The 20,878-nt window shown below is 36.6% G+C and overlaps 1 protein-coding gene across 4 annotated transcripts in view; it reads right to left on the bottom strand.

The window, feature by feature from the left end:
• The window catches only part of GABPA (GA binding protein transcription factor subunit alpha), a 36,413-nt gene that overhangs the window by 13,740 nt on the left and 1,795 nt on the right, over positions 1–20,878 (bottom strand). For all 4 annotated transcript variants that reach the window (XM_059164511.1, XM_059164510.1, XM_059164512.1 and 1 more), the window contains exons 2-5: positions 15,387–15,489; positions 12,755–12,899; positions 9,103–9,187; positions 6,847–7,092 (exon numbers count right to left, since the gene is read on the bottom strand). In XM_059164511.1, the coding sequence (XP_059020494.1) occupies positions 6,847–7,092; positions 9,103–9,187; positions 12,755–12,899; positions 15,387–15,463 (553 nt within the window). In that variant the 5' untranslated portion in view covers positions 15,464–15,489. The remainder of the gene's footprint in view (positions 1–6,846; positions 7,093–9,102; positions 9,188–12,754; positions 12,900–15,386; positions 15,490–20,878) is intronic.

Here is a 20,878-nt window from a genome sequence, read left to right as displayed (position 1 = left end):
CAGAAAGGATCTTCCCCCAAGTTAAGAGAAGTAAATAAACGCAAATAAATAAAAAGGGTTTTAACACTATATTTTCTCCTCAACTCCTTTTCAATTTCTCAATCTAAACTTTTAATGAATTCACCTGATTTATATCAATTAGTCTGAAATTTTATCAAGAAAAAAATAACATAAAATTGCTCTTCAATGGGTCAACTGAAAGAATAAAAAGTGGGATTTCTCTAAAGAGAATGGCATAAATCATCCAAGTTTTAAACATTACTTTGCAGCATTGTATAATTTGGTGCACTGGGGTGGGGTGGGGGGGGAAGAAAACTATTAAGGGTTTTCTGAAGAGCTAGACTCACTTTCCAAAATGTGCAAAACATCTTTCCTCCCTTTCGCTTCTTGTAAAAAGCTGGTGTTCCTGTATTTACCCTTTAGTGGCATTTATACTACAACATGCAAATTCCATGTTTTCTCAGCTGTCTTTCCCTGTAATACATTAAGGTCTGAAATATAAGGACTGTGTCTTATAAACCACTGCTTATCTTCGGAGTTTACCACAATGCCTTATGCATGGCCTTATTTGTTAAATCTATGAAAAGTAAATCTAAATAGTCATTTTCCTCATCTTTTTTTTACTATCTAATTGAGTTCACAAATGAAAAAGATGGCCAACATGTATAAATATTTCACTGCTGTATCCCTAGCACCCAATAAAGTATTCTACCCATATAAGTTCAATAAAAACTGGCTGAATTAATTTCGGTTTAGGTATTTTTGCATGGAGAAGATGATCTATCTAAGCAGTATTATTGGTTATATGCCCCTAAGATGCAGGCTATTCAATTGGAGTAAGTGGGGAAAAACACATTTAGGTACTTATCAAGAGCCAATTTATAATAAAAGATGAATCAAACATTATACAGGATTGACAGCCAAAGAACTGATTTTTTATTTGATCTTTTCATAAAGAGGAAAGGGAGAAGGATTTTGAGAAGATGGCAGCAAAGTTTTTTAATGTCTTTGAATGCACACATTTAAAAAAACACCACTAAAAGCCAAGGATAGCAAAACCAAAATTCCATGTATATTTACAATAAAACCAAGTGAACAAAGTTATCTCCACGGAAGCCCAAAATACACAGAAGACAAAGCAGTAACATTCAGAGACCTTCATGGTATCAGTATCTGTTTAGGAGAAAGCAAAGGTGGAAACAAAGGAAAATCGGACCCATTTTCATTCTAAGCACAGGAGAACTTCAACACAGCCAAGAAGTTTTCACTGAGCACAACAGGCCAAGCTCAAATAGTTTTGCCCGATCGAGTGCAAAGGTCCATGGTAAGATTTAAGGGGCTGGAATAGTGTAGCACCTTTGGGTTTTTCAAACTGAACCATGGATCACATCCAGGAGAGTGAACACAATGAGAAACTAGAGGGAATGGAATCTAAACCATGCAGCGGCCCAGAAACACCAAAGAAGAGGAAGTCCATGGGAGAGTGGATTAAGGGAACTGACAGCAATTGAGAAAGCCAGTGGCAACATTTTTGTTTTTGTTTTTAAAGTTTTGTTTATTTAGGTAACATCTACACTCAACATGGGGCTTAAACCACAACCTGGATATCAGAGTCATGTGCTCTTCTGACTGAGCTAGCCAAGTGCCTCTACTGGATCTATTTTTTATACTACTTGAAAATAACAGAAAGAATTATAGAAAGCTAGAAAAGCTATCCCGAGCTACACTTTCCATTATAAGTTCAAGTTACCTCATTTTACATAAACATGAGCCAAAAAACGTAACATGATCAAAAACGTTGGGGCAAATGTAATGTCTGATTTGTTTTCTTAAATAATATCAGGACTTCTGGTGTAACATAACTAATTGTCTGTGCATATTCTCCCTGTTTATTCTCTAAGACCCTAGTAAAATGACAGTAAAGGAATTTTTAAAAGAAGTAAACTCATAGGAACGTAAGTGAAGATGCAAACAGATGGGAAACTTTCAACTAGTTTTCGAAGACAGCAGAGTGAAAATCAAGTGAAGTAGAAGCTGTGACCTAAAATATCTATCCAGGAGGGTACAGTAACAAGTGTTTCCTGACTACAAAATCCCTCTATTGGCTCAGGCTGTGGTCATTCCAGGTAGCAGGAGAAGTGGAAGCGGAAAATCAGGGGACTGATTTAAAGTGTATGGTGTTGTCAGAACCTCCAGGGCCTCTCCTTCATTCTCAGGAGCCAACTGAAAACCATCCCAAGCTCATGTCCATATCCTGACCCCCGCCACTACCCCATCCCCGGAACTTCTGGGACAGACATGAAATGTACATTGATCCCAGTAATAAAAGTCTACAAACTGAAGAGTGAGACCCTCCGCACTTCCCTTTCCATTTCCAGAATGCAGCATTCACATATACATCAACCTGAAATCCTCACCTGAACTTTCTACTCCTGTCAGGTATTTGGCCAATTCTCCAGAGACGTTAAAGATACCCAGGAAAAATATCTATATACATACTGACACCTGGAAATCTTTATGAAATGACCAATATCCCATTTTACCAGAGTATGGTCAAGAACTCCCTTCCAGAGCTTCAAACTAATTAGCTTTAAAGTTATTCACTTTTAACTATGAACAGATGAGCAGGAACAGATATTTGAGACTCAAAACAAAGCATTAAATAAAAATAAACAGAAAACTAGAATCCAGACGCAGAAATAATGCAATAACAAAATGAAAAAAAAAAATGTGATCAGAATGCTAAAAGGAAAAACAAAAATGAAAAGCCCTTGTAAAGTGAAAATAACTATCAGGATAGGTTGTTATATAAAGACAAGAAATTTGGCAGAAAGTTGTTCATATAGATACAAAAATGACAAACGAAAGAAAAAAAGATACAGAAGATCAGCCCAGGAGATTCAGCAAGAGTCTCAGAAAAAAAGAACAACACTGAAGGTCATTATCAAAATAATAAAGCAGGAAAATTTCCCAGAACTGAAGGCTACAATTGTCTAGATCAGCAGCTGTCCAAGAGAAATATAATGCAGGCCACCAGGTAATTTTAAAGTTTTCTCACAGCTATATTAAAAAAAAAAAGTGAAATTTATTGTAATAATTTTAATATTGTAATAATGTTTCCAAATGTTATTTCAACATGTAATCAACACAAAAATTTTAAAAGATTTTACATTCTTCTCTGTTTGTACCAAGTATATGACACTCACAGTACAGGCTCAGGTCAGACCAGGCACATGTGAAGTGCTCACGTGGGACTAGTGGCTACTACACTAGGGAGTGCCGGGCTATGCAATGCTTCCCCATAATCCATAAATCTACAGCACATGAAATAGATGCCACTAAACCAAGTTAAAGACCAGAGATAAAAAGGAGATCAAAACAGCTTCCAGAGAGAAAAATAAAAAGGATATAAAAAGGAACCAGAATCAGAATGCCCCCTGAACATCTCACACTATAATGAAACAGAACAGGGCCATATAAATTTTGAGGAAAAATAGTATTTCAACTTAATATTCTATACCCAAGCTTTCAATCAGAGAGAGCAGAATAAAGAATAAATACATTTTCAGATATGTAAAGTCTCCCCCACCAATAAAACAAACAAACAGAAAAACACCCTGCCAAACCAAAAACAAAAGCAACTTTTTTTTTTTTAAAGATTTTATGTATTCATTTGACAGAGATCATGAGTAGGCAGAGAGGCAGAAAGAGAGAGAGGGGAAGCAGGCTCCCCGCTGAGCAGAGAGCCCGATGCGAGGCTCGATCCTAGGATCAGAGATCATGACCTGAGCCAAGGCAGAAGTTTAACCTACTGAACCACCCAGGCACCCCCGAAAGCAACTTTTATTTCCTAGGTGTCCTTTCTAAGGAAACCTATACCGAGGAATGAGAGAATAATGAGTAAATGGTAGAATTAAACGAAGAAAAAGGCAAATATAAGATCCTGAAAAATGGATCCAACAATGCAGGCCAAGTCAAGGATGTCCAAGGATGACAGCACTATGGCACATCTACAAAAGAACCAATCCAGAGATACTTCAGAATTTGGGAAAAATTATAGGCACAAAACAGAGTGATGGAAATGGGAGAAAGTCAGTCCTGGTATATACAGAAATCTACAAACTAAAAATTAAGTCAACTTAGGGACGCCTGGGTGGCTCAGTGGGTTAAGCCTCTGTCTTCGGCTCAGATCATGATCCCAGCGTCCTGGGATTGAGCCCCACATTGGCACTGAGCCCCACATCGGGCTCTCTGCTCAGCAGGGGGCCTGCTTTTTCCTTTCTCTCTGCCTGTCTCTCAGCCTACTTGTGATCTCTCTCTCTGACAAATTAATAAATTAAAAAAAAAATCTTAAAAAAAAAAAAGAGCTTTATTCTAAAGTAAATGATACCCCTAGGTAGGTACTCCTGAGTCAGAGTTTATAATCTTGCTCTCTATACAATTCATTATTATATACTACTCTCCATAAAAGATCCTACTACTGAAGGGTTCTTGTTGGAAGTCTAGTAAACTATGTAAAATATTATTTCGAGTGTTTTTATGCTCTCTTCCTTCCTTTTCAGCATTTCCTCTCTCAGAGGTGACTGCAAACTCACTAACAGCAAGGTCAACAATGATGTCTATGCTAGCTTTTACAAGTCAAAGATAAGTAACAATATCGTCAATCACGTATCTGAAGAATGGCTCTATGTGGTCCTTCGAACGGGCCTACCTTCTCAGGTGTCGATTAAAAGTCCATCTCCTCATCTATCCTTCTGCTTGTGCCGATTTCATCTACGAATACTAAGGTTACTAACAACTCATGAACCTTCAATAATATTTATTTATCCCTCCAACACTCTTCCCATTTGCCCACCAAAGGTTAATACTGTTTTCTCCACTTCTATGTCTATTTTTTCCTGTAATTCAGCTTTGTCTAACTCTAGTTACTTTTTTTCTAAATCTACCAGTGAACCTCTGATCACCAAATTTAATAGATACTACTCAGTTGGCTTTTTTTTTAAAAAAGATTTCATTTATTTGACAGAGAGAGAGAGAGAGAGAGAGAGAACGAACAACCAGAGGGAGCAGCAGGCAGAGGGAGAGGGAGAAGCAGGCTCCCTACTGAGTAAGGAGCCCAATGTGGGGCTTGATCACAAGACCCTGGGATCATGACCTGAGCCCAAGGCAGATGCTTAACCAACTGAGCCACCTAGGTGCCCCTCACTTGGCATTTTTTTCACTTTGTCAGCACTGTGGCCACTCTTGACCATCTAAAATTCTTTTTCAATTCCAGAGACACTATACACAGCTCTTATTTTCCTTCTATCTCCTCAGCTATTCCATGTCTTCATTCCTTTTCCGTAACCTGAAATGCCAACAAGGCCCAGCCTTTAACACTGTGTTCCTTTCCATTTTCTCTCTCTCCATCAGAGACTGTATATGCTCGTATAGCTTCTAGACAAACTCAACACAGCTAAGTCCCAGGAAACATTTTTATCTCCAGTCCAAGTCTTGTGTACCTGAAAATACTTTCTGGCCACCTTCAGCTGTAATATGTACAACACTTTCCCTCGACAAATCTTTCCAATACCAGACTTCCCCATGTCCTCCACTTAAGCTCTGGGAGCTTGGCCTATCTTTCTCATGTGTCATTCAAAGTCCAGCATTTAACATGATGGCTGGCATATGTAGCTCACTAAATACATAATAAATATGTAACCAGGTCTCATCAGTATGATCGCTGCCCTAGTCACCCAAGCTTGAGAAGCTGTATCAGTACTTGAATCTCTCCTCTCTACCCTCACACAATCCACCAGTCAGCTGCTCAGCCCCATCACTAGTTTCATTCATCTCTTCCCACATAAATTATCGAGTCTAGGCTAACCTAGTGACAGGTCAACTACAACATGTTCCTGTTTTCCCTTCATTCAGTTTCTACTGTGCCAATGTAGGTCATGCACTGCTGCCACATTCATCTACCATGGTCACGTCCATCAATCAAAAGCAGTTCTATAATGCTAGAGAGTAACTCCATCAAATCTCGCTACTCACTGCTGAGTCTAACTTTTGCATACGCATTTCCTGTCTGGACTGTCTTCTCCCAATAGTTTTTCTAAAACAAACCTTTCCCCCAAAGTTCCCAAGACCACTGTGATCCCTTTGAGATTCTTTCTCTCTCTCTCTCTTTTTTAAAGATTTATTTATTTTAGTTGGGGAGGGGCGGAGTCTGACTTGGGCCTTGATCCCAGGTACCTGCGACCATGACCTGAGACAAGGTCAAAAGTCAGACGCTCAACTGACTAAGCAACCCAGGTGCCCCTGATCTCTTTAAGATCCCAATAGCATATTCCCTTTATACAAGTTACCGACAGCTTAAAAACATGCTACTTTTTATGGTAGTTCTTTTCATTTATGTTCTCTCTCTTCAACTCCACAGTGATACCCTAAAGACAGAATTTTTTTTTTTTAATTTCTTTATACTCTTAGCACTCAGGACAATATTTGTCCAAAGGGGATAAAAAGAGAGATCCAGAAAATCAATTTAAAATTTTACATTTAGGCGCCTGGGTGGCTCATTGGGTTAAGCCGCTGCCTTCGGCTCGGGTCATGATCTCAGGGTCCTGGGATCGAGTCCCGCATCGGGCTCTCTGCTCAGCAGGGAGCCTGCTTCCTCCTCTCTCTCTCTGCCTGTCTCTCTGCCTACTTGTAATCTCTCTCTGTCAAATAAATAAATAAATCTTTCAAAATAAATAAATAAATAAATGAAATTTTACATTTAAAATGACCAACTTACTCACCCTAGCATCCTCTACGTCAAGGTTAATTCTTATTGTTCTACTAATATGTAATTAAGTATTTTATTACCATAAGGTATCCCAAGGCGCTCTTGCTCTTTCCTGTAACCTTCCAGAGCGGCAGCCCATCTTGTCACTTGTTCTGAGGTTTCATCTGAAATAGTTGTAATGTGTTTTGTGCCATCAAGAGTTATAACTTGAGCTTCCTCAACAAGATGTGCTTCTGCTTCAGCATGGTGGGCATCTGGATCAATGACTACTTCAACTGTTTCCGCAGGTTTAACAATTTCAAGGATGTTTAACTTGGGTTCAATTCCTAAAGAATAAAAAAAAAAAAAAGTAAATCTAAATGAAAACACAAAAGTCACTAAAAAAATAAAATTCAGCTTAGATTCTACGTTCTCAAATGGTAAAGCAAATGCTCTCTTTTAGACACAAATAAAATTATTCACTAGAACTTTGGTAGATTAGATAACAGTAATGTGTTAATATTAATTTCCTGATTTTGATAATTGTAATGTAGTCATATAGAAGAAAACCTTGTTTTTAGAAAACACATATACTGATGCATTTAGGGATAGAAGGAAATCATGTCTGCAACTTATTCTTAAACTGGGCAACAAAAGGTAATGTGGGACAGGGGGATGGAGAATAAAGCAAATGTAATAAAAGTTAACAGTTAGAGAATCTGGGTAAAGGACATCCCAGAATTCTTTCACTACTCTTGCAACTTTTCTGCAAGTCTAAAAGGACATAAAAACACCACAACAACATCACACACACAGCTACATAGAAACATTTATTAGAAAAAAGTACCAATATGGATTAGAAAATAAAAACCAAACTAGGGAAAAGTATAAATGAGTAGTAGCTACCTTAAGAGTCCTTCTAAGCAAATTAAAGTTATTTACGGACTGCTTTTCTTTTCAAAAATCAAAGTTCATATTTAAAAATGAAAAGGCACGGAGTTTGTTAAATTAAATTCACATTAGTAACTTCTGATTTCCATTTTCAATTGAAAGAAAAAACCTCCAAATTCTTAAAATATTCAAAACAAAATAAATTAGCCCTTTATAAAATCATCTCAGACACTTCCGTTACAAGACAGATCTAAAAAACTATCATTATTACTTAACAACTACTGTCTGGTCATGGATTCTGTTACATTCTACATCAAATTTAATCAAAGTGTGTTTGAAAGATTAAAATTCAACTTCAATCCTCCCTGAAAACAAACTCTATAATAAAATATGTTGTATCACTCATTATATGGTATAAACGTAAATCACTTTTTTCAAATATACATAAGAAAAATAACTGTAACTTAAAAAAAATATTTTTCTAAGATTTATTCCCTCATCTGTCACTCAAATTTCATCAAGTCAGCTCTTCCCAAATCTACTTACATTGAGAGGTGACTAGGCTTTTAAAGATAAAACAAAGAATTTCTTTCTTACTGTCAGTGACAGTACTGGGGAAATTGTAGATCGGAAGGGATAACTACCATTTTTACAGTCTGAGAACACTATGATTTGTGAAATGCCAGTGTAAGCAACCTAGTATGTTCCAACATTAAAATAAGTCTAAAACTCCGGTCAGAACTTCTAACAAAACACGTTTTAAAAAAATCTCAGTTTTTAAACTAAAATGGTTTCCTAATTTTCTAACTTTTGTACTTACACAAGATTAGTAAAATACTGTGATGGATATGGGTAACTGAGTTACTCAACATCTTTTGCCAATCCCTCTCTCTATGCTAAACTGTAGGGAAAAGATTTTCTGGTGGCGAGGGGTCCAGTTGTGATTCTGGCTCTAGAAACACTGGCATACGCCTTCTATCTGGAAACAAGAAGGAACAAGTAGGTACATGGAACCCATTTTTTGGCTTGTGTGGATCAATGTGATGGCAGAGTGGTTCTAGGTTGACACTTGTAATGGTGGCTTTTGGATCTGGCATTTTCCAGATCATGGCAGGGCAACAGCTTCTTTGGCAATCCAGTTCTGCAGTTCTGAGAAAGTCAACCAGAATCTGTTCTACCAGCTCTCTCTACCTTACAATGTAACCTTCCCTGAAAAAACTAGTTAGAATTTGTTATACTAAACAAAAAGAAAAAATAAAAAAGAAAAAGAAAAAAGAATACGTTATACTATCTGCTTCACCCTGACAGATCTAATAATGAAACCAAAAGCACGAGTGTCTGGCTATAATATTACATTAAGTAATTTAGACAACCACCTAAAACACCCCAAACTTGTAAAAACTGAGCTCTTCCGTATTTTAAAAAAACATGAGCTAAACTTTTAAATAACCATAAAAGTAGCTTACCTTGGTAAGAAATTACCTGTACACTAAGTTGTACAGTTCCATCTGTTTTTACTCCTTGGTCAAATAAACTTCGTTCTGGATCCAGCTAAACATGGAAAATGATTAAGATTCCTTTGATTTAGTCATCAGGTTTAATACAAATGTATGTATCAAATAGGACTTAATTACTGAGGCATACTAATGAAATTATAAGAACACATCTAATTATCCAAGTTGTCATACCTTGTAATTCTTTGCCAAAATTAAACATCTTTTAACCATTGTGGTAGTAATTAAGAACAACATAAATTAACCAAATTTATTTGACATGGTGGTTTCCTCTAGCTCTGGAGTCTAATTTAGGATTTTAAATGTCAAAAGGTGACCGTTTATTCTGTAAATATATTTTAAGCAGAAGATAATGCAATATATCTGTCACGAATAAGCGAGGGTGCTTAATTAGTGGGGTGACTTATATAAATCTATTAACATATTTTTTGCCATGTCCCCCTTATAATGAATGCCACACATTTAAGATCAAGGTTAACTCTAAATCTCTTGCAATGAAGTTAATAAAGTTAAGGGACTTATGACCTTATTACTTAGCCTAGCTTTGATATCTTCAATCAAAGTTCTGTATCTTTTCAGTACTCGTGTTTTGATCCTCCATGTCTCCCTCCATGTGTGAATGCATTTCACACAACAGCAACCTGATGACAAAAGGTAATTGGCTTTCAGATGTTGTCTGTCACCATTTTAAAGACAGACCTGCATTGCAATGATCTTGAATAATGTATATTCCTGTGCCTGCATTTCATGCAGCTAGAGATACAAAGCTCCTGTGACTCCCATTCCCAAGAATTCAGTCAATACTATAGTCCTGGTACAAACATGTTTTCTAGGGGCACCTGGGTGGCTCAGTGGGTTAAGCCTCTGCCTTCAGCTCAGGTCATGATCTCAGGGTTCTGAGATCCAGCCCCATGTCGGGCTCCCTGCTTGGCAGGAAGCCTGCTTCTCTCTCTCTCTCACTCCCCCTGCTTGTATTCCCTCTCTCGCTGTGTCTCTCCCTGTCAAATAAATAAATAAAACTTAAAAACAAAACATGTTTTCTAATATTAAAAATGTCATATAAAACCTACAATCTTAAGTGACTTTAGGCCCAACAACAGGGATGACACAAACTATGTAACCATGCAGAAAGATAGGTCAAATATGGTAGTTTCACTCCTTAGAAGTGCGCCTGATGCTGTTACAAACTCCCCTATCTCAAGATTTCTCCTCTCTGAAGGAGACACAGGTACGATTTACTAGAAGCTACAGCATATGGAACTATGGAAGTAAACTCCCAGGTAGTACTGAATATACCACAACTAGTACACATACTCCTCAAATCAGCACAACTCCACTACTTTCCACTGGCTTTCAAGTCAGCACTCATCTGAAAATAAAAAAGCATCACCACAAGCAGCAAGCATTCTGATTCCAAGTGGATGTGGTTAACTGATGTGAGGAAGAGAAGTTGTTAATCTCGCATTTTTTTTTTGAGGAGAGGGAGGGAGACAGGGAGGACTGCAAAATGATGTGGCTCCTAGGCTAGCCTGGAATTCTGTGATACAATCAGTTATGCGTATTTCCACTTATTCAACTAATGTTTTCTGAGAACTCGTGATGTGCCGGGTATTTCGTAAGTGATATTTTCATTTTGGGTAGTTCAGATATGCTAAGAAAGCATGTTAGAACAACAAATGCTATAGCTGAAAGGCAAGTAAGAGGTCAAGTCCAGATTTCACTTTACTTTACATATGAGAAAATCAGGTGAAGTCCAGTGATGCTGAGCTGACTTTCTTAAAAGCCTGCCTCAAATAACTGTAACAAAGAGTTTTGGAGTCACACAGGCCTGGGTTCAAATTCTACTGTACCTCTTTTTAACTATGTACTGGCAAATTGTTGATCTTTAAATCTCAGTTTCTACATCTGCAGAATGTAATTAAGAATATGCTGATTTCAAAGACTAATGTGAATTTAAAAAGAGATAATGCAGCAGTGTTCTGCAAATATTTTTTCATTCAAGGTAAACTGCCCATATAGCTCTAGTTCACCAATCTGTCATGGCTGCCTTAGACAATAATCTACAGAAGTTATTTCTCTCCTTCTGTGTTTTTGGAACATTTGAAGTTATTTTCACTTTCTGCACAACCATGCAATGAACGGCTCATATGTACAACTTTGCTCACCTAGGTGAGTATTTCTCTAAGAACAATTTATTGAGGTGAACTACTAGGTATTTCACATTTAACATTTATAGACATTAAATACCAGTTTACCTTCCAAAAAGATTGTGCTAGTTTATTCTCTCCATGAGAGAAGAAAAACTTTAAATCCTAAAATTAATATCAGACCCACATACATTCTCTAATTCTGGAAGAACAATATCCTTCCTTCCCCACCCCTCCGCAACATTTACTAGACTTACTGAAAGGAAAAGATAAAAGTATGGTTGAGTGGAAACTGAAAGGCACAAATTTCATTAAACATTTCAAGGTATTCTACACCAAAATCTTATTTTAAAATAATACATATATGATAATTTGAATTTTTAAAAAACTAAGGCAAAATTCCTGTAACATGGAATAGCTATAACACAAGGCAGGTAAAGGAGAGAAGGAAAGAGCAAGACAAACCAAACAATCCAAAAGAAGACACATTATGTATTTGTATAAATTACAATGAAAACCAATATAAACTCTAGTACTTACTCATATATTCAAGAAAGGTCTAGAGAAACTCTCTGAGCAATTCTATCTAAGCTACTTTTTGTACATGAATATATTACCTTTCTTGAGCAAATACTATAAAACATGACTATGAATATGCTGTGAACATATTATTAAAATACGACTGCAGGTAAAATCCTATTGCAATAAACTCCAAAAATATATACACTGGTGTTTAAGTTCTTATCCAAAATTCACTGCTGGAGCAAATAAAAATGGAAGGGAAGGTAAAAATCACGTACTCCAGTTTTCTCTTTTTAAAGATGCCGAAACTAATGCACAAAGAAGCTAAAACCTAGTCAGGACACACAAGTGTGTTAGGACACACTTCAAGTTCCAAGGTCAATGTGCTTCTCACTACTTCATGTTTAGGCTCTGATTCACATTTATTTAAGCTCATTTCATATTTGTGAAAGTAAAAAGCAAGTATTTGATTCAATACTCAAGATTTTTATTTCCTAAGTAAGCTACACACATAGTGTGGAGCCTGATGCAGGGCATGAACTCGTGACCCTGAAATCAAGACCTGAGCTGAGATTAAGAGTCTGACACTTAACCCACTGAGCTACCCAGTTGCTACTAGTACTCAATCTTTTACATACAATTTTAAATGGAGGGAATTTTGCTGGAAGAACTTTTATTTTAAATGTGTAAATTCTGCAATATTGGCCAAATTTTGTTATAAAGACTATAGCTATAGAGACAAAAGGCTAACAAATAAATATTTCTGGGTGCCTGGCTGGCTTAGTAGGTAGAGCATGTGACTCTTGCCCTGGGGGTGTAAGTCCAAGTCCCAAGTTAGGTGTAGAGATTACTTAAAAATAAAATCTTTTAAAAAAAATTTCTAATGCAAACTTAAATGCTAAAATATAAATCTCAAAAGAAAAAAAAAAAATTACCTGGATATCTTGCAGGCAAATTTCATGAGCATCCAAAGAACACTGTAGTCTTGGTTCTAGCAATTTCTTTAAATTGCCTATTGGCTCATTGATGTCTATAGCCTGGCTTACACATTCAGCTGGTGTGTAGGTTTGTTCCACAATACTAAATATTAAAGGATATAACGGTTAACAATTATTTCTAAAGTCTGGTTTTCAAAACTCATTTCTGCATAGACACTATTTGTAGTTGTAGGCTTATCACCAACTAGCACTGCCAAACTGAATACTAAATTGCAGAGAAATTCTTGCATGAAATTTAAAGCAACCTTGCAAATGTAATCTCCTTAGGGTTATGGTTATGTGTTTGTGTGTGTGTGTGTGTGTATATAAATAAAAATAAATACTGCATATACCATATTTATAGGGAAATATAAATATTACATTTTCAATTTATTTTGGAAAATTTTAGGCCCAAAATGGAAAATAAAGAGTCCTGTCAAATTTTGTATGCCATTTCTACTACTCAATTTCCTTTCCCAGCATAAATGTACGTAATAAGGTATAAAAATATAAATTATATAAAATACTTTCTATTTAATTTAATCTGAGAACTACCGGTTATAATCAGTGCAATTCCACATTAAAAAAATATATATACTCCTGCTTTAAAACTCTGAAGCTCTTCTATATTGTTATTTCATACTTTGAATTCTACGAAATCTCAAGTGCCCTGGGGGTAAAATCTTTGGCAAATAATTTTACATACTTTTTTCAAAATCCTTATATGGACTCAAAGAGAAAACAGACATCAAATAATATCTACTAGATTGGTGAGCTGGAAGTCAATGAAGTTTCACTGCATGTTTACTTTTAATATGATTTAATTCTCACTGTAGTTGTCAAAGACAGCACCATGTATTTAAAAATTTGTCCGTGTGCTATGGTTTAGTGCTGTGAAATGTGTAAGCCTGATGATTCACAGACCTGTACCCCTAGAGCAAATAATACATTATATGTTAATAAAAATAATTTAAAAATAAAAATTAAAAGAAATAAAAAGTTTGTCAAGTTCCATTTTCACATAAATTCCAAGTGTAATGCGATACATGTATTATATTCAATAAATGTACACAGCCTAAATTTTTCTAATACTTCAAAAGTTTATAGTAGACCACTCCTGATTAAAAACGAAAATTATTTTTAAATGATAGTAAACTATTATTACTATTATTTTTGTTAAGGTAAATTAATTGGGTCTTTTGGCTGAATATTTTTACCAAATTCTTTAGTGATAGCACAATAGGCTATAATTTTCTTTTTAACAACCATTCTTTAGAAGAAATGCCACTTGAAGATAGATTTAGAGAAAAAAAAAAGATAGATTTAGAACCTATTTTATTTGAGCTCAACATTTAAAAAATGTTTAAGTATTTTGTTGCCACCATTTAAACCCTGGGAAACTTCATGCAAAAATCTGAATTTCTCCTGAAAAACTGGATGATCTCACATCACTGGACCTAAATTCCTGCACAACTACTGTGTACTACAGCTTCACAGCTCCTTAATGGCTACTCCCCAGGTTAACACAGTAATTATGAATTTCTTACATGAGACACCTGCAAAGATTTTCTGTAAAGGGCCAAATAGTAAACACTTTAGGATATGTGTGCCATTTGTGTGTATACACAAAAATAAATATATCCACCTACGTATGTATAAACACACACGCACACGCACACATACATATACGTATCTGATGACTGAGAGTAGATTTAGCACACTCAAACACATTGAAAAGCTCTATTAAAAATTTAAGGTTTTAAATCTCAGCTCGACTCTCCACACGCAGCATCCCTGTCAACCTTGGTGATTTTGTACATTCAACACAGAGTTATTCTAAACCTTCATTTATTCCACAGAAGTCCTCTATTATCTATGACTCTTTAGTTCCTTTTACTTTCAACATATTATCTCATCTTCTGCTTTATAGAGAAACACAGGGACCATCAGCCATCATCTTCCTCAAACTTCTTGATTCTCAAATCTCTATTTTTACCCAGACTGAGTCCCTGGAGTCTGAACTCATTACCACTGCTCTCCCTCTTTAATGGTGTAATCTTCCATTACTATCCCCAAAACTAACACCTTTCACTGCACTACATACTTGGTACTGTACACATAACTACCCTTATACCTGTATGCCTCCTCAAACACAATGTGGCCTCTATAAGAGCAGGTTACTGTCTCACTTATTCACATATTCCTCAGAGTTACCAGTTTATAGCAGTTACTTACAGATATTTGTTAAATTATTTCAGGTTGTGAATTAAACTCTTTCTGAAATAAAAGTAACCAGCATGGAGGAAAGGAAAAGAATCAAACAGTGCCCTAGGGGCAGAACTATTGCAATCAATGGCTTCATCCTTATTAGCTATATTACTACCTTTAGTTTAAAACTGTCTTTCCCTCCCAGATACAAAGCAATTAAGTCAAAGGTAAAAAAACCCAATACATTATCCCACAAAATGCTGAGGTCAGTTTAAAAAAAAAAACAAAAAACAAAAAACCTCCCCAAAACTATGGCTTGATTCTTAATTTTAAGTAGCTATGCTGGTAATTATAAAAGTAATAAATGCAGAAAAAAACCAACCTTTCTTCTGTGCACTCTGGTTTCTCTGTCCCATCAATCTCAATTTCTATCAGCTCCTCTGCTTCTCTTTTAGTCATGGTTGGAGTATTTCAAAAGCTCAGTCCTGCAAGAGTTAAAACTTAGGACATTTTGAAATTATCTGCATAAAGAGAAATGCTATCCAAAAAGCAGAAATCCCATTTTTAAAAAGGGAGAGGGTAAGCAGAAGAGAAAGTAATCTTCATATATGAAAGAAAATCCACAAACAATATTTTTATTAACCTAACATGACTTTTTCATCATTTCATTGTATTTACTGGGACATTCTTGCCCAAACTCTGAGTCAATATATTAATTCAAGTTACTTCAAAATCAAGCAAAAGGTATGTCAATTCTATTACAGCATTACAATCTTAATAATGGATTCAAATTAAATATTAACATGTGATGAATTATAGTTGTTCAGCTAGAAGCTGTACTTTAGGAGCAAAATTTACCGCAAAGCATTGTAATGACAGAGTGACATACAGTTAATCAGGGCTAGTATTTGTGTTACAAATTACATCTTACAAAGGCCATTACAATATTCTAAAACAGCAAAATAAAGTAACAAATCATTACAGATATACCTATTATTGCCCTGATTACACATCAGAATTTTTTTTTATTTTTTAGATGTGGTTTTATATATTTTAAACCATTAATTTCAGTTTTTGATTCTCTCATGTAAAAATTACCTGCTGCTTTAAACTACCACTGATACAAAATTGTAATTTAAAAAATGCTAACTAATGCAAAAAATAGCTATGTATATTGGTATTTCTTTGTGGCCCTTTCTGAGGTATTAATGCTGTTGAGTTCCAGGTTGCTCTTTCTCACTGTTGGTCAATGAATTTGTCTTTGGACTCCATACATAGTCTCAGTCCAGAGAAGAATTTTCTAAGTGCCTCTGACTCTTTGACTTTTATACTTGGTATTCTATTATTTGCAAAGGAGTCTCCCAGTTACAAGATATGACAAAATGAAGACTTCCAATATTCATACCTGATAATAATAATAAAACTATTTACCTAGCACCAGGCACAAGCATTTAAATGCTTTATAATCTTTGAAACAGAACAGCCTTATTCTGAGCGCACCCTCACGTGACAGCTGTCCAGAGGCTAGTGGGGCTCAGCTGCATGTGGTTCCATGTCACACCTCAGGTGCGACAGCCGAACTACACACCATGCTAGGTGAGGCGGAACCGTGGTTTCTTCAAAGACTGGCTCTAATTTGCGAATGTACACTAGTGCAAGAACCACCACCATCTCTAACCCAGAATACTGCCGCAGCCTCCGCTAACAGGTTTTCCTATTTCTATGCCCTCATCTCCACTACAGTCCATTCTCCGTCAACACAACAGCCAGTGCAATCGAGCCTTTTTAAAAACTGAAGCTACAGCATAGCGCTCCTTTGATTTATATCAGTCATGATGAAATCTAAAGACGTCACAGTAGTCATTAAGGCCCTGTAAGATCTACCCCCACCACACTGCTGCTCTGACTCCCACTCCTACACTAGCCTCCTTGCTAGTCCTTGAACCTCCCACCCAGGCTTTGCTCCTGCTGATCACCTCCCTGGCACCTATTTCCCTCAGCTGTCCTCTTGGCTAGATCCCTCACCTCTTTGGTGTCTGCTCAAATCTCCTTTTCCCAGCGAGGTATACCCTGACCACCCCCATTTAATTCTGTAACCGGCCTCCTCTTCACCCCTTTATTCTTGTCCACAGCACCTGTCCCTCTTGCATACTTAATCATTAATTTCTGCTTAATACTGAATACTATTATCTGCTGCTAATACTTAATCATTATCTTTCTTCCTCCAGTCTACCATCATCAAAGCATAAGACCCAAATTGTCCAAGAGTGACGTTAGGAACTTAAATCGGCTTGACAAATTAGGGACTTTGCCAGTTTCCTGAAATAAGAGAAGCTCTGCCAGGTCTCAATTTCTCAAAGGACCAAAGTCTCTAGGAGGCACAATAACCCCAAACTTGTGAATATATGAAGTTACATGGCAGAGGGGAATCAGGGTGACTAATCAGCCGATCTTAAAATAGAGATTATCCAGGACTGTCTAGCTGGACCCACCAAAATCACAAAAGTCCTTAAAAATGGAAGAGGGAATCTGAAGAGATCCAGAGTGATTCAAAGCTAGAAAGACTCAACTGGCTGTGACTGGCTTTGAAGATGGAGAGAAGGAGCCACAAGCCAAGAACACAGGCAGCCTCTAGAAGCTGAAAAAAAGAAACAGATTCTCTCCTAGAATCTTGAGAAGAAACACAGTTCTGTTAATATCTGATTTTGGCCCAGAAAGCCCATTTCAGACTTCATTTCCAGAAATGTATATAATTAATCGATGGTATATTTAAGCCACTAAATGTATAATAATTTGTTATACAGTAGTACCGGAAAACTATCTTCTTTCCCATGTTAGAAGGGCTAAAACTCTCCTTAGGTCCCACCGTCTCCAGCAGCTGAGGTTAGTCTCTAAATAGCGGGCACTTAAATCTAAACTGTCTGGTATAAACTGGTCTGATTTTCCCCCACATTATCAAGGCTGCTCTCACAGCTGCTGTATAAAAAGAAAAAACAATAAGGCGATGGGGTTCTCCGTGTGGATACACACACAACAAGCATGCACACCCAGCAGACTGCCTAGGCCCCTAAACTTTTGCTTTGGATGATGAAAGGATTAAGGACTTTTCTTGTTGACTCTGGACTAACTGAATCTTCCCTTTCCCCAGTAAAGCCTATCCCTTAACTGATGCCATATATAAAATTGTGGAATTCACACTGAGCACCATAGCAAAACAACTGATGACCCAGGAGGGACCTACCTTACAGGACAACTTAAGGATATTTGTTTATAGATGTATACAAAGTACCTGGAGTGTACCTTACCCTTAGTCAGAATTCCATTAATATGTAATGAAAAAAATAAAAGCTGTAAGTGCTAGTACACGTCAGATAAAATTGGCTCCAGATGCCTTTAAGGCTTAAGCATGAAAGGTAAAACTATAAAGCTAATAGAAGAAAACGGTGGGGATTTTTTGCAGCTTAAGGACAGAAGAGGATTTCTTTTTTAAAAAATTAATTAATTAATTAATTTGTCAAAGAGAGAGAGAGAGAGAGAGAGCATGCACAAGCAGGCAGAGACAGAGAGAGAAGCAGGCTTCCTGCCAAGCAAGGCACCCGATGAGGGATTTGATCTCAGGACCCTGGGACTGTAACCCAAGCAGAAGGCAGCGAGCGGCTTACCCGAATAAGCCACCGAGGCATCCCTAGAAAACGATTTCTTGAATAAAATTCCAAATATATAAACTCTAAGGACAAAAACTGGTAGATTTCATTACATAAAAATTAAGATTTATGTTCAATAGGCCACAGAGTGAAAAAACACATTTCCAATATTCAAAAGTGACAAGGGACTAAAAATTCGAATATTAGAGAATAAATTCCTACAAGTTGATAACAACCTCAAAAAAGTCAGGATAAATTAGAAAAGTAAGGCATAGGAAAAGAAAATTCAAATGAAAGAAAAGCAAAACAGCTACAGATATGAAGAAATGCACGAATTCAAATCATCCCCTAAAACGCAATTTAAAACAAAGAACTCTATACTGTGTGTATTGGTGTGTATATGGCAAAAATTAGAAATCTGAATACAGAAGAGTTAGTAGGGAAATGAGGATGTAAGGTGAGTTTGTAAAAATCCTCTGCCGCTAGTGACAGGGTACAGACAAGTGTACAATTTTGGAAAACATAATCTAGCAGCACTTGCTCAACTCAAGTATGCCTGTATTTATTACCCAGCAAAACTGCCCTTAGATAAGCATTACAGACATTCTCACATTGATTAATAACAGGATGATCAGGACAGCTTTGTTGGTGATAGCTGGAAGCTGAAGCCAGTATCAGTATCCAGTTTTTGAGAAAGGAGCACATGCTAGGAAACTTTATTAAGTAGAAACAAGAAAATAATTTATACACAAACATCATAAAAATTGTTCCCTACAGGAAAAGGGAGAAACAGAGTAAGGTTTATAGCAGAAAAACACTTAAAAAGATTACTTATGGGGAATCTGGATGGCTCAGTCGGTTGGGTGGCCAACTATTGGTTTCCACTCAGATCATGATCTCAGGGTCCTGAGATGGAGCCCCACAGTAGGCTCTAGCTCAGTAAAATGTCTATTTGTGGATTCTCTCCCTCCCTGTGCCTGATCACTCCCCCTCCACCATCTCTCTCTCTCTCTCTCAAATGAACAAATAAATCTTAAGGAAAAAAAACCACTTATGTTTTATTTTTAGGGCTTACACTCATCATCCACTCTTACCTCTATTACTTATTTATTATTTAATTAAGTAGGCTCCATGCCCAATCTGGGGCTTGAACTCATGACCCTCAGGTCAAGAGTCACATTCTCTACCTACTGAGCCAGTAAGGTGCCCATCCATAGCCAATTTAGAAAAATTAGAAAACAAGTGAAATTTCTGGGAACTATGGAAAAATAGAAAGAGAAAGTAACCAGAAGCTGAGAAATGGACTCATAGACTTCTCAGTAGGGATAACTGTATTTGGGACTTAAAACAAGCACTAAAACAGAGATCTGTTTAAAAGAAATTTATCCTGCAATCTTCCAAAAATCCTAAAGATTAGTTGCCCACAAGGTGCCAAATGAAGCAAAACATGAGCCTTACACACTTTTGGGAGAAAAAAATCACGCTACTCGTGACCTCTGAATTGATCTTTCTCATTCTAAATCTAGTGGGGAGAAGCAGTGGGAAGAGGTTTGGGAAGTTATCCACATCTTTGGTATCAGTGCTTGAGTGGGTCTTAGCTTTTTTTCTGGAACCAATTTTTCAGAATTCTATGTCAATACTTATGAAAACAGAGACAAGAACATTATGTGGGACCTCTTCACCTAAGAGCTGCCCCTTGATGCCCTGGTTTTTCTTAGATTAAATCTTAACCCAGGGTTCAGAACACTTCACAAAAACCATACGAATTAAGTAAAAATTCCTAGAAAGGCTAGTTTTCTTAAAATACAGGTATGTTTATAACATTCTCTTTTGGAGCCACAAATTTAAGGATTGTATTTCCTCATTGGGATGCATTACTAGTTTACAGAACTTAGGACAACTTTGCCCAATGAAGGAAAATAAAGAATTCTTAAATATTAGTATGAGAGTACCTGCAGGATTGACAGCACGTTTTCCCAAGCTAACAGATACTTTTAAATATCATAAGAAACTAAAAGACATTTAAAAAAAAATAAAATCAACAATTTAAGAAACAACAAAGCACAAACATCTGTGTGTGTAGAGAGTGAGAATGAAAGTGTGAAAAAAGGTTAACACTTGGTGACCACCTCCCCCACCCCCGCCCGGGGAGGTTTTCTCTGTATAACTTATTTTCCAGGAATGTAAATTTGAAGTTTTATAAATAAAGGTTGGAGAGAGATTTAACTCC

The sequence above is a fragment of the Mustela lutreola genome, chromosome 2, assembly GCF_030435805.1.
Source record: "Mustela lutreola isolate mMusLut2 chromosome 2, mMusLut2.pri, whole genome shotgun sequence".
Classification (NCBI taxonomy): domain Eukaryota; kingdom Metazoa; phylum Chordata; class Mammalia; order Carnivora; family Mustelidae; genus Mustela; species Mustela lutreola.
Note: the sequence above shows the minus strand (reverse complement) of the source record. Positions and strands in the feature narration are given on the sequence as shown.